The sequence below is a fragment of the Aulonocara sp. 'chitande type north' Nkhata Bay genome, linkage group LG13, assembly GCF_057382095.1.
Source record: "Aulonocara sp. 'chitande type north' Nkhata Bay isolate Kocher_YH1m ecotype deep benthic linkage group LG13, A_spYH_male_GT1.1, whole genome shotgun sequence".
In the NCBI taxonomy this organism is placed as follows: domain Eukaryota; kingdom Metazoa; phylum Chordata; class Actinopteri; order Cichliformes; family Cichlidae; genus Aulonocara; species Aulonocara sp. 'chitande type north' Nkhata Bay.
In genome coordinates this window covers 710,763-725,679 of record NC_141356.1, presented here as the reverse complement: position 1 = coordinate 725,679, position 14,917 = coordinate 710,763, and the positions used below count along the sequence as shown (strand labels likewise).

The 14,917-nt window shown below is 39.9% G+C and overlaps 1 protein-coding gene across 8 annotated transcripts in view; it reads left to right on the top strand.

The window, feature by feature from the left end:
• The window catches only part of hspa12a (heat shock protein family A (Hsp70) member 12A), a 373,254-nt gene that overhangs the window by 315,443 nt on the left and 42,894 nt on the right, over positions 1-14,917 (top strand). For 2 of the 8 annotated variants that reach the window (XM_086258188.1, XM_086258185.1), the window contains exon 2: positions 3,953-4,128. The exons of the other annotated variants lie outside the window; for them this stretch is intronic. In XM_086258188.1, coding sequence (XP_086114314.1) covers positions 4,113-4,128 — 16 coding nt within the window. In that variant the 5' untranslated portion in view covers positions 3,953-4,112. The remainder of the gene's footprint in view (positions 1-3,952; positions 4,129-14,917) is intronic. 8 annotated transcript variants of the gene reach the window in all.

Below are 14,917 nucleotides of genomic sequence, written 5' to 3'. Positions count from 1 at the left end.
CTTCCTTCATTACCTTCTGTGTATTTATGTCAGAATCTCCCTCTGTTCTGTGTGGCTTTGTCCCTCAGTGTTGTGGGCATTTCCCTGTGGTTTCCCCGCCTCCTTGTGAGTTAGTTTTAGTTCTTCCCAGTGTACTTTCGTATCGTCTTTGCCTTTCTGTTAATAAAGTCGTGTTTTGAGTTTGGCCTCCCGTTTACTAGTCCAGCATTCGACCTCCTCGGCTGTAATTGGTCCAGCCCAGAGTCGATCATGACCAACTGGCCAATCCAACACCTTTCATTATTTATACCCTTCCAAAAAAAAATCGATCGGCCCATTAAAAACAAAAAATCGCCAGCGGCCCACCAGGCAAATGCCCGGTATGCCCGATGGCCAGTCCAGCTATGACAGTGTGGGTCTGCAGGGTGTAGAGGATGGGACATATAGTCACAAAATAATGATTAAATCACCTAAGTGTAGTTATCTAATTAACTTACTCTGAGCTGATAGTTAGTGAGCCAACATAATCCCTCTCAATCCAGTTATATCAAAATATTTACTTCTTTAAAACTTTATCACTCACAGTTTACTCAATACAACCACACACACACACACACACACAACATTTGAGAAAAGGAACATCATATCAACAGTGAAATGTGGTTGGTGTTATCTTTGGCTAATATTTAAACTTGTTTGATGATCTGAAACATTTAAGTGTGATCAACATATAAAAAGGAAAACAGGAAGGGGACATGTGTGTAGAAGCGCGTATGTAGAAGCGCGTATGTAGGAGCGCGTATGTAGGAGCGCGTATGTAGGAGCGTCTACGTAGAAGCGTGTGTGTAGGAGCGCGTATGTAGGAGCGCGTACGTAGGAGCATGCAGTGGCTGTAATTGCTGAAAGGCTGTTCTGGCATGACCAGGACGACTGTGCGTGGGGGTCTCTGCTTAGCTTCTATGAATGTGTGCTCAGATGGTAGAAGAAACAGCACATTCTCTCCTCATGCTCATTTTGTTCTTGCCCCTGATGAATGTGGCTCTTTGATAGCTGATGTGTTTTGTGTTTGTGCCCTCTGGTTTGCTTCAGTGAATTTAATGAGGTCCCCCTTCTGCTATTGTAATGGCTGCCAATCTTTGTGTGTGTCTCATCTTTGCATTTTCATATGCTGCTATTTTCTATCAAGAATCTTCTGTTTCTGTTTAGTGCGAACTTTGATTTGTTTTTGAGTTTATGACAGTGAAAAGTGAACTAACACACATAATAGGGTCGGGTTACATTGTTGGTAAGATTGGCTGTCGAGTAAGAAATAAAGGCTCTCTAATTTCTTTATGGTATGTAGTATGGTGGAGAGATGGAACCACAAATCCAGAAAAAATGCATTTCATGAAAGTTATAAATGATTTTATAAGTATTTGAATTCCAAGCAAAACACAACTTGGCACATGGTGGAGAAACCCTTGCTGGTTAGCACAGTGGTAAGATGTTTCTTTTGTGCTGTGATCTGAGGAGAGGAGGAGAATGCTTTAAAATCAAAGTACAGAGGCAGGCCTAGTGGACGTCTGGAGCTCTGTTTCCTGAGAGAAGGGATTTCACGTTTTACTCAAGTAGACGCGGATCCTATAGAATCCACTTATTTTTCAGCTCAAATTCAGAGCTGTATAGAATTGGAAATATAGAGACACTCCCAATAACATTATAAGATCACTCCCTACTCCTCTGGAACAAAGAACACAAAGGACCAATCAGAGCAGTGGAGATAATATGCATCCACTTTAAATGATAAGGACTTCACTTCTTTGTAGCCTCATTCAGCATTGTTTACTGCCACGTATTCAACATACATGTCTGTAAACAACACTCCAGAAATGTCTCCCCTTATAATTTGGGATTGTGCAAAAACATACCTTCAAGAACGAATGATAGCGTATACAAGCCAAACAAAAAGAATTGGAGAACAATTTCGCTAGCGTCTTTCGCTACTCAGGTTAAACATGATATATAAGTCACTTAGATAACTTAAAAATGTTGTTGTTTGGCTTTTTTCAGTATTTTATTTGTTCCTGAGTAAATCGGTTTGGCTGAGATTAAAGTTATAGTTTTTACACAGCTGAATAAACGTCATAAACAGCTGGGCTCAACAAATATTCTGAAGGAACTGAGTACAGCACATAGAGAACTCAATAACTTATCCGGTCTGTAACTCATTAACCGTTTCTGGGTCCAAAACTCCGTCCGCTTCAGGTCCCAAAGTCAAACCAACACTGCGGCATCACTGAGAGTTAAACTGTCTAAATTCTTTCATCTTTAATAAAATGGTCAGCGTTGCTTCTTTACCAGGTGTAACAATTAAGTTTAACATCCAGGCATCCATGAAAACAGAATTTATTACATTTTAATATTATATAAATATTATATTAATAAATATTATATAATTATTAATATCTAATATTACTCTTATTGTTGTTTCTGGGTCACAAAATAAATGTTTAACATATTTTCAGGCGAGAATGTAGCTGTGTAAACCTCAAATATCTGCTCAGTTTATCAGGACACCACATATTTTCAAAAGCGCTCCGACGTTTTCGGAGACGTCTGTTACCCACTAGCTCGATAGCTAGCCGGGGGCAAGGCTCAGTAGAGCCGTGAGAACACCGGACTCCCGGCAAATTGTTTTCAAACCCACCGCCGTCTTTCGCTACTCAGGTTAAACATGATATATAAGTCACTTAGATAACTTAAAAATGTTGTTGTTTGGCTTTTTTCAGTGTTTTATTTGTTCCTGAGTAAATCGGTTTGGCTGAGATTAAAGTTATAGTTTTTACACAGCTGAATAAACGTCAAGCAGACAGCTGATTATCAGAAGTGTGAGATGCTCGAGTATATACTCTAGGGCTGCCACGATTAGTCGACTAGTCACGATTATGTCGACTATTAAAATCGTCGACGACTAATTTAATAGTCGACGCATCGTTTGAAGCTTTGTAAGATCACAAAGGACGCAGGAATGAGTAGTAGGATTTAAGACTGTAATAACGGACTGAAACAGAAGATGGCAGCACTGCATGTACAAGGATGCCAGCTGCCGTTAAACCCCGAAGAAGAAGAAGCAGCTGTGTCCCAGAATTCATAGCGCAGCCCAGCACAGTTGTCAACAATGGCGGCAGCTAGTTAGTTTTAACTTTACTCTTATTATTCTTTCTGGGTCACAAAATAAACGTTTAACATATTTTCAGGCTTGAATGTAGCTGTGTAAACCTCAAATATCTGGGACACCACATATTTTCAAAAGCGCTCCGACGTTTTCGGAGACGTCTGTTACCCACTAGCTCGTTAGCTAGGCGGGGGCAAGGCTAACTAGAGCCGTGAGAACACCGGACTCCCGGCAAATCATTTTCAAACCCACCGCCGTCTTTCGCTACTCAGGTTAAACATATATATAAGTCACTTAGATAACTTAAAATGTTATTGTTTGGCTTTCTTTAGTATTTTATTTGTTCCTGAGTAAATCGGTTTGGCTGAGATTAAAGTTATAGTTTTTGCACTGCTAAAACTGTCAAGCAGACAGCTGATTATCAGAAGTGTGAGATGCTCGAGAATTTAGCAAGGAGTTTATTAAACTTCACCGAAACAATCTGCAAATTTCATTAAAAATTAATAAACTACCATCTTGTCTTTATTTTTAGTTAGCACAAACACTTCAAGCTGTAAGCTAATGATAGTTATATAAGACCAGATGCTGCTGGTGCAATAAGCTGTACGCTGTACGTCCAATGGATGATGATCTGATTAGTCGACTAATCGCAAAAATAATCGGTGACTAGTCGACTATCAAAATAATCGTTTGTGGCAGCCCTAATATACTCCAGTGTCCTGTTATATTTTAGATAGCAAGGAGTTTATTAAACTTCACCGAAACAATCTGCAGATTTCATTAAAATTTAATAAACTGTCATCTTGTCTTTATTTTTAGTTAGCACATACCTTACACACTTAAAGCTGTAAGCTGGGGGCCTCTGGATGTCTGGAGTTTTGATCTCCTCCATACCCGCTTCACACCCTGGAGGATGGGGCTGTGGCCCCCCCACACTCCCTAGCAGATCATTACATGGAGAAACCTTTGGAATGCAAGCATGCTGATCCACACAGGTATGCACACATGGGTATTCACAGACGCGGACTAAAGCTTTCTTGGCTGCTGCCTCAAAGCACACTGTGCGCTGTCTATCTTGCGTGCTGCACAATATCGTTTATTATTTAGTAAATATTGATATCTATGACTAGCTAGTTTATTGTGATGGTGCTTTGTTTTCTCTATTATTATGTTGCTCTTTGTTGTTTGCTGTCTCCTCTGTTTGTTTTTTTTGTTTGTTTGTTTTGTTTTTTTTCTCCATACAGGTGACCCAGGAGTTCTTTTTTTTTTTCTCTCTCTCTTCCCCCCCCTTCTCACCGTCTCTTCTCCCCTTTGGTTTTCTTTCTTTCTCTCCCCCTCTTTCTCTCATTCATTCCCCCTGTCCTATTTATTAAAAAAAAAAAAAAATGACAAAGGATGAACTGAAGCTCTGCCATCACGTAATGTCGCATACTGCTGTTTCTGATGTCATTTAAAAAAAAAAAAAAAAAAAAAAGCTGTAAGCTAGTGATAGTTATATAAGAGCAGATGCTGCTGGTGCAATAAGCTGAAGGTTTTATGTCCAATGGATGATGATCTGATTAGTCGACTAATCACAAAAATAATCAGTGAGTAGTTGACTATCAAAGTAATTGTTTGTGGCAGCCCTACACTCACTGTAACGCCCTCATGAGTGTAACACCGAGTGTGTCACTCAGCTCCTCACTCACTGTAACGCCCTCATGAGTGTAACACCGAGTGTGTCACTCAGCTCCTCACTCACTGTAACGCCCTCGGCTCTCACTCACTGTAACGCCCTCATGAGTGTAACACCGAGTGTGTTACTCACTGTAACGCCCTCATGAGTGTAACACCGAGTGTGTTACTCACTGTAACGCCCTCATGAGTGTAACACCGAGTGTGTCACTCAGCTCCTCACTCACTGTAACGCCCTCATGAGTGTAACACCGAGTGTGTCACTCAGCTCCTCACTCACTGTAACGCCCTCGGCTCTCACTCACTGTAACGCCCTCATGAGTGTAACACCGAGTGTGTTACTCACTGTAACGCCCTCATGAGTGTAACACCGAGTGTGTTACTCACTGTAACGCCCTCATGAGTGTAACACCGAGTGTGTCACTCAGCTCCTCACTCACTGCAACGCACTGGGATTTCACTCACTGTAACGCCCTCGGATCTCACTCACTGTAACGCACTCAGCTCCTCACTCAGTGTGTTACAGTGTGGTTTGCTAAGCAGACAAAAAAAAAAAACACCTTACCCGTGTCGTCGAGGCAACCAGAGGGAGGGAGCAATACTCCAACAATGGCACACTGTGTATGCTGACCGCTTTAAACAGAAAGCCAGCTTCATAAGCAGAGAGTCGACATACCTGGTCATCACCTTTTTACACTTTTACCTTGGGGGAATAGATACTGGACATTTAAAACCAGGAAAGAGTGAAAAGCAGCTTCCTCCTCATGGCTGTGGCCTTTATTAGCAAACTGTTGGGACTGATTTAGTGCACGGGCACATGCACAACTTTGCAATCTTTGCAGTCATGTAAAAAAACAGAATGTCTGCACTTGCTCTCATAACAACAACACAACGTTTGCAAATATTCCTGTTGTTCGTACATAGCTCTTTTTATTCTTAGATCTTTATATTAGTTTTTTGCCTTTTTAAAGTGAAGTTTATCCCTTTTTGCTGGTTAATTGTCACCAAACAAAATGTCTTTGTATCTTTCTACAATGACAAGTATATGATCTTAAATGTTGAATGTGCCTGTTCAGCTATGTTATTATGATGTCAGAGAAGAGCCTCCACATTGTGGAGAGGCCAGTTGTAGTGCTGGGTGTCATCACTGATTTCTACAACTTATTCAGTTCGGAGTAACAAGATTTCGATTTGATTGAATTCATTTCAGTTTTGACTCAGACAGGCAGAAATATTACATTTATCTTGGATACGTACTGCTGAAAGAAGCTTGTAAATTCTAAATATTTAATTCCATTTTTTTTGACTGTTTCTCTGCAATTACAAACTCGGTGTAAACTATCTTGGTATAAAACAAAGCTGACACTGTGAGACTTCATCAGAGGTGTGAGCATCACAGCAGATGCCTTTGTGTCAAAGTAACTGAGGCTAAAACAGAAAAACATGATGGCCTGGCTTTTTATAGCAGGTAAAATACCATGAATCAATATGTGAACATTACCTGATGCTGCTGAAGTGAAGCAGAGCAAAGTTACAGAGGTTTGATTTGAGACACTGATAAGCAATCATTTGTAAAAGTCTTTGCTGTTAAACAGCAGAAATCAGACTTTCTTGTCAAATTCATTGAAATAAAAAAAACAGCGCCTGGTGCATAACAAGCAAATAATGCAGAAAATAGAGATTTTTTGATGGGAAACTGGAAGTACACTGAGAGACAGCTGTGTGCAAAGCACAACCCGTGCCGGCATTCCGTATTATCATTCCTTATCCATGCATGCTGACCTGTGGTTTAAAGTAATGTAATGCTGCAGCTACACCAGCTCACTCTTGTTTCTTTCTATAATGTTATTCAGCTTTTCATCCAGTGAACAGTGATCCTTAATGGTCCAAATTATGCTGAGTTTTATTTTATTTTATGATATAAAAATGCCTCAGTCTTGTGAGCACACCAGCTCACAGATGTGCACACAGGTGTGAACACCTGTGTGGATGAGAGCACATGTATTCAAAAGGTTTCTCCAGGCCCCAGAGTGCGAGAGCCCAAGGAGGATCATCGGAGAGGCATCTGTGCCCCTGAGACAAGGGGTCACTCAGCAGCCACGGAGCAGAAGTCAGAGGGGGCTGCAGTGGCGTGCCCACAGGCTCTGCCAGCAGCCAACTGTGCCATCCTTCTTCTTAAAGAAGAACCCAGCGGTGGCTGGGAAGGTGGCGGGTCAAATAAAGCCCTGTTGGAGAGCCTCTGTAATGTACTCCTCCATAGCCTTATTTTCCCTAGGGGATAGGGAGAGCAGGTGACCACGAGGGGATACTGCTCCATGGGGAGCTCGATGGCCATGTCGTAGGACATGTTGGTTGGACCAGTGAACATGATACTGGTCTGGTATCAGATTGGGTAGGGATCTGAAGTGTGTGTGAAGTGACAGGAATGAAACGGTCGACCGGGGTTAACAGAATGTAGAGAAGCTAGATTTTGGTCAGTGGAGTTGAGACCTCGAGAGAGGTGAAACGCTTCCTTAAGCAGGAAGCCAGAGGCGGTGCAGCTGTAGCTCTCTGGAAGCAGAAGTGTTTAAAGACCCTTCAAGGTCGTCACATAACTCGTTGGTATGTCTTTAGAGTGAGATCTACGGTCTCATTCAGTCTCAGGAGCCTCACATCCAGTCATCTCATCTCGGACGTAATCGGCCAATCCCTCCATTAAAATTGATCAGAGTTTTGAATTTCTGTAACAAACGTTTGACAAGTTTGTCTTTTCTAGTGTTTTTGAAACATCTTTGAGTTCAGCCCTTTGTGATTCTTATCATTTCCATCAAATGATGTGGTATGCTTCACATTCCTAACACATTACACCATCCATAGCAGTGAAGCATGATTATTTCACATTGACATCTGATGTGTTTTCATTGTCTTATTTACTATCACCTGATAAATTTCTTAGCTATATTGTTTTCTCCTTATTCACCTTGTTTTTATGGAAATGTGTTTCAGTGATAGCGATGCAGGAACTGTGTTGCACATTAGTGCAAAGCTGTGACAAGTTAGTAACATTTTAAGCCATGTTAAACGCAGCTTTCTTTTCAGGGGCATGTATGGATAAAAATGACAAATATGTATTTGATACTTGCACATATTGATAGCTTCTCATTTACCAAACCTAAACGTCTTTCCTTTGTGTGGTGGATAATCGTGCTCATACTGTCTCAACTCTCACAATCCAGAAATATGTACTGAACAAACTCATGACAATGAAAGGTCGTTTACAGAACGCCTGGCATTAAAGGAATGTTTGGATGTACATAATAATATTCATGTCCTGATCGTTAACAATCCTAAAAGCCATTGGGGTGCTCTATGGCAAACAAATACTTTAGCTTGTGTTCCTTGAGAACAATAAAGATATAGACTCTGCCCTGCTTGTGCTTTTATTTGACCAAAAAGGGCAGTGGGATTAAAAAGCGTGCAAGAAAAGCAGGAACACTCCGACCTGCATTGTACTTAACTCGATGTGCTCTACAGTCCCTTATAGTAGTATTACCCTCTTGTAGGGCTGCTCGATTATGGCAAAAATGATAATAACGATTATTTTCAATGAAATTGAGATCTCGATTATTTGATGATATTTATTTAACAGTAACAATGTGTTGAATAATGGCTTTAAAGTAGGGCTGCTCAATTAATCGAATTTTAATCATGATTACAATCTGGGCTTTCAACGATCATTAAAAAGGACTGAGACGATTATTAGCCCCTCCCTCGTGCTTTACTCTTGCGCTGCTCCGTGTGGCAAATCGAGTGCACCTCTCTGCATTTCGAACACGTGTCACAACAATTAAGAGGACCCGAGGGAAGCTCGGAAAGCTCGGAAAGCTAAGCAGAAGTTATTTGGAGAGGAGAGTGACTGCCGTTGGTTGAAAAGAGGTAAAAAAAACTTCAGTGGTGTGGAAACATTGTGGGTTCAGTCAGACGTGGATCAAGTAGACACAGTGTGTAAACTTTGCTACGGTGTCGTAGCTGCACCACAGAGCAACACTGCAAAGTTCACTAAACATAGATGTTTACATTTTTCATTTATTTCTTATATTGCAAACATTTGCACTGTTATCAGTATTTGCACACTATTTTATATTATTTTTTAAAGTCATTGTTCAACACATTGTTATTGTTAACCCTTTAAAGCCGGTCAGAGCAGCACGCTCCGTTTTGTGTAACTATTTTTAAATCCCTGTAGAACCTGAACCGTGTAAGCTAGCGCAATAATTTGTTTTGCATATGAAACCGGAGGAGTTGTACTTACATCTGATGCCATCAGCTTGTCCTCGGTCACGGTTTCCTTCCACATAAAGCTTTGCAAAAATTGCATAAAAAGCTCTTGCAGGAACAAAAACACAATATTCCAGAAACACGCTTTGCCGATCCGATCAGCTGTTCGTAACACTTCCCACATTGAAACAGACGTCAAGGCGAACTGTTGCATGTCCGCCATTTCCTGTCTGAAACCGGAAGTGACGTCATTTTTGCAGAAAATGTAGTTTTTTTTACTTGTAGGCCTTAAAAGCCTATACTGGTCATGTTTGACTTTTCTGAATAGTTTCTGGGATGCTTAGAACTCGAATTGCACTGCTGGAAATAGTTTATTTTGATGCACATGCTGTTTTCTTTGCAAATTTGCATCATAGGATTGTTTTTTGTTTTTCCTGCAGTATATAAAAATTGCTGTATCTCCAAAATAAAACTATGAAGACACTCAAAATAAATTTCCTGTTGTTGTAAACTATTTTTTGCAACTTTTTTGTATTTAAAGCTTTGAGGGATAAACCTCTTAAATTTCTCCAAGAAGAAATATATGTAAAAAAACAAAAACAATTTTCAATTTTTTTGTAGTTTATTGCACTTTTTTGCAATTAATGTAATTACTATGCACTTAATGCATACATATTATGGGCTATAACAGTTGTATTGATGTATAGCAACTTGAAATGCTCCCAAAAATGGCTCCACAGCATGTAAAAAAATAAAATAAGCTCTGGCGGACTTGGTTCTATGGTAGGTCTTAAAGGGTTAAATAAATATTGTCAAATAATCGAGATCTCAATTTCAGTGAAAATAATCGTGATTATCATTTTTGCCATAATCAAGCAGCCCTACTTTAAAGATTGTCATAAAATAGTGTGCAAATACTGATAACAGTGCAAATGTTTTCAATATAAGAAATAAATGAAAAATGTAAACATCTATGTTTAGTGAACTTTGCAGTGTTGCTCTGTGGTGCAGCTACGACACCGTAGCAAAGTTTACACACTGTGTCTACTTGATCCACGTCTGACTCCGCCAACCCATAATGTTTCCACACCATTGAAGTTTTGTTTTACCTCTTTTCAACCAGCGGCCAGTCACTCTCCTCTCCAAATAACTTCTGTTTAGCTTTCCGAGCTTCCCTCGGGTCCTCTTAATCAGCGGTCCCCAACCCCCGGGCCTCGGACCGGTACCGGTACCCGCGAAAGTTGAGGCTCAGGTGTGAAATGTATAGTTTTCAGGGTTTTTATCGGTTTTCAGCGTTATTTTGTTATCGTTTTTATAGTCAACTCTGTTTTCCTGGGTCTTTTCACGTGTGTTATGAATAAATTTTCTTTTTTTCAGTACCGGTACTAGTTTTATTTTGTTGTATTTATCCGCGACACCTTAAAGGCCGGTCCATGAAAATATTGTCGGGCATAAACCGGTCCGTGGAGCAAAAAAGGTTGGAGACCGCTGCTCTTAATTGTTGTGACACGTGTTCGAAATGCAGAGAGGTGCGCTCGATTTGCCACACGGAGCAGCGCGAGAGTAAAGCACGAGGGAGGGGCTAATAATCGTCTCAGTCCTTTTTAATGATCGTTGAAAGCCCAGATCGTAATCGAGATTAAAATTCGATTAATTGAGCAGCCCTACCCTCTTGGTTGTCATTGGTTGGCTTGAACAAAGCATGGTCATCTGGAGGGTTTTCTGCCAGATGCACAGATCTAACCCTGACCACAGGCTTTCCTGTGTTGCACCTAGAGCTGGGCGATATGAGATTTTTTCATATCACGATATGTTTTTTTCATTTCAGGCGATAACGATATCTATCACGATATAAGCCAAATAACTATATTTGTAAGATTTAAATGTGCCGTTGCTCACAAGTAAAATGTGAAATAATCAGCAGCTTGTTTTTATTTAAATATTTATTTCCCATAATAAGTTCAACAGGGTAGATGTACTTAAGGAACATGAGACTTTTTCAGGTAAATAAAGGCAAATATTGCAAACTACACAAAAGGCAGCCGCTAAAGCGTTTAAGTTTCAAAATAGAACAAACAAAACAGACTAAATTGTCAATTCCACTTAGAAACAAAATATTAATTCTAAAAATAAATCTTAGTTTGTTTTACAGAAGAACAGACAAAACTGACTAACTTTTGTCAATATCAAATAAACTGAGAACTAAAAGGAAATTCTCAATCTCTCCTTGTTGTATAGCTGAGCTTTTCAAACAGTTTTAACAGTTACTTTAGTCTGACAAAAGCCGAATGACGAATTAGCGCTTCCAGTCAGAGACTGAGGCTACGTCCACACGTACACGGGTATTTTTGAAAACGGAGATTTTCCGTTTTCGTTTTAAAAAATAATCCCGTCCACACATAAAGGCAGAAATGAAGGAAAACGCTGCTATGAACATGCCAAAGCAGCAGGTGGCGCTAGATTCCTAACCGTGCAGAAATGTTGGCCAATCAGAAGTCTAGAAGCCTCGGTGGGAAAAAGTAAACAAAGCTGGGGCATAGAAGCAGAACAGTCGTATGTGTGGAGGGACAGTAACTGTGTGTATATGTAAGCATTTAAACACTGCAGAGAGTAGAATTAACAGTATTGTAGAAATTCATTTCACCGAAACAATAACGTGGCGCACAGTGTGACGCATGCACCAGTTTATTGTATTTCCAGACTTGCTTTCGGCACAATTTACAGTGCACGCTACTCTGTTTTTTGTCAGACTTGAAATAGCCGAAATACCTTCACACTACGGAACTTCTATGGCTCTTCCGTTCGACAATCTCTCCGGCGTTGGAACCATCATCTGTTTTCTCTTCGGTCACGCTCGGTTGATTTTTCTAGTCGGCACACTCATTTCCTCCATTATGCGCTGGCTGCTTCCCAAACAAACACACGTGCGGCTTGGCACTTGTGCTGTACGTAACAAGTCACGCGACGTGACGCTGCGGCTGTGATTGGTTCGGCTCTGCGCTACTTAGTTTGGATCGGCTGACCTTTTTTTTTTATTTTATTTTTTTATTTTAAGAGGACAAGAGCGGCGAGGTCTATCGCGATAGCTTAATTTCTCTATCGAGTAAAAGTTATATCGCGATACATATCGTTATCGTTCTATCGCCCAGCTCTAGTTGCACCTAAGCAAACTGCAGGAGGAAACTAAGAATATTTTCAAAATGAAACGATTAAAAACACATTTCTAATCTGTGGATCTCAGTCCCCTGTCACTTGTTTGACCCAGTCATCCACTACAACGTGCCCTCTGTGTGGACTCTTCATACTAATTTACCAGACTTTTGTCTCTTTGTTTAACTGGTTGATTAAATGTTAGTTTTTGCATTTTCTTGTTTGATCATTTGGAAACATAAGGGCATGACTAATAGTTTAACCTTTACTTTGGAAAATGAAATCTTAGGTTTGAACATCATATAGAGTAAATGTAATAAATAACACTTTGTTTTTAAAGCTTAGTTTCTATTTTGTCTTAAAATTGATAGATTTGTGAATTAAAGTTCAGCGACTTGAACTCTATAAAAAGTTCAATGAACTTTAATTATTTTTAGTGGATTGAATGCAGTTTAATTTAATGTGCACTAACAGTTCATCATGTTTGTTTGTCTAAGATATTTTCAATCGTTAGTTTTCATATAGATAGTATAGAAATGTGATTAATGGGGAAGAATGATGACGTGGTTGGACAAACCCAGCAGTCTTATCACTGTATGGACGACACAGGGTTGCCGCAGGATGACTTAAATTATTGTGTGATTGTCACGGATGAGAGAACGGATGAATGCTGGAGGGGAAGAATTAGAATTTCAGCGTAAACATGCCTTAGACATGAAATGAATCATTGAACAGAAGTGAACACTCTGCTGGCACAGAAAGATTGAAATATTATTTATTATAAGATTACCGTTACTTTACTTTGCTAATTGTGATGAGATTTTTCGACCCTTTGTTGGGAATAAAACTCCAGGCTGTCAAGTGATTTGGGAGAGTGGACTGTGGCTAGATGGAGTCTAGCCACAGGTGGTCTGTAATTCTGCACTGTAATTGCCTGGCAAAGTGTATTATGGGTCTTCAGACCACTCATCCACTCTGTAGGGGATGGCAAGAGAAAAGGGTGAATGAGCTGGAAAAATAGGATGGATAACACGATGTCCCGCCGTGAGACAATTCTGCCAGACACTTACAATATGTCTGGGGAGTATTATTATTGTATGCATTCAAAGAACACTTTCACTGAAGGTTATTAAGCCAGACTAATGAAAATGATGGAAGCAAATGGGTAGACAATCTCCTATTCTACTGAAATGCCATTGTGTTTTGAAGACAGGTGTAACAGACATTTTCTGCACTTTCCACACAGAAAATGTTGTCATTTGGCCGTTTGACACCCACAAAGCAGCATCCTTTCACTTCTGGGCCATTTACAGAGTTCATGGTCAGCAGCCTCTGCAGGAACACGGTTTTCTTTGGTGTTCTGGGTCATTTCTTTGGTGCTTACCAACTATGGAAGCAGCATGTCTTAGTTTCAGAGTCTTATTGCCTTCTTGTGTTCAAGAAAAAAGTCAGTGTGACCATGGAAATCTTTAGTCAGCTGGCCTTGATAACAATTTGTTATGTTTATCGTAGTATTGTGCTTAAAGTGTGGAGCTAATTTAAGTCAGTGGCTAAGCTACGCTTCTGTTAGCAGTGTCCTTTAAATTACGGTGTCGTCTGGATGGAGATCAGGACAAACCTGCTAATAGTGGCTGTCAGTTGATTATTTAACCAACAGGAAGTTTATTTTCAGGTTTAATTAAGTACTAATTACTAAGTTAATGTAAGTCTGTCATTTTTAAATAAAATAATATCTCAAAGTTGTCCCCTAACAGGAGTATGGCTGCATCGCAGGGTTGAGTCAGGAGTCGACTGATGCAGGAAGCATGCTGTGCATGTTGTTTTTGTAGATGAATGAATGGTTGTCTCCAACAATGTAACATTTAAAAAAGAGTGCGTATGGCCTCAGCCTTAGAGGCTCGTTTGTGGGTAATGTGAAAGGTCAGAAGATGCAAGGAGATACATTGAATGTTTCAGTTTGGGATAAAAAAGATGAGCAGGAGAGAAAATGAACCCTTATCATAAAAATGTTCATTTAACTAGCTCTATATCATATAGACAGTGCTGGGAAGGTTACTTTCAAAATGTATTCCACTACAGATTACATGCCCCAAAATGTATTCTGTAATGTATTCTGTTACGTTACTCAATGAGAGTAATGTAACTGAGTACTTTGGATTACTTAATATATTACCATGCTTTTTACAGCTACATGAATGTCCTATTGCTGTGTGATTTATTACTATTACTGAAGGTTACTCTCCACACCAACACCAGCTAGATGTTTAAATCTTAATATAAATGAGTAACAGTAGGTGCACATTAGGTAAGGCTGCACTTTTTGCAGCGATCTCGTGTAGAAACTATTCCTCGCGTATATAAAACAGGTCCGCGGCTCTGAACTGTAGTAAAGGGACCTCTGACTAATACGTCGGGTTCGTGTCGGCTCATAGCTGAAAACTAGCTTTACTTTGTTGTCTGGGTCAACTTTGCTAGTGAGAAACAGAGAGAGGCGTTGAAAGACTCCAACAGAACTTATTGTTTCAGAGTAGGGCTGCTCGATTAGGGCAAAAATGATAATCACGATTATTTTCACTGAAATTGAGATCTCGATTATTTGACATATTTATTTAACAATAACAATGTGTTGAATAATGACTTTAAAGACTGTCAAGCACAAGTAAAGCACGAGGGAGGGGCTAATAATCGGCTCAGTCCTTTTTA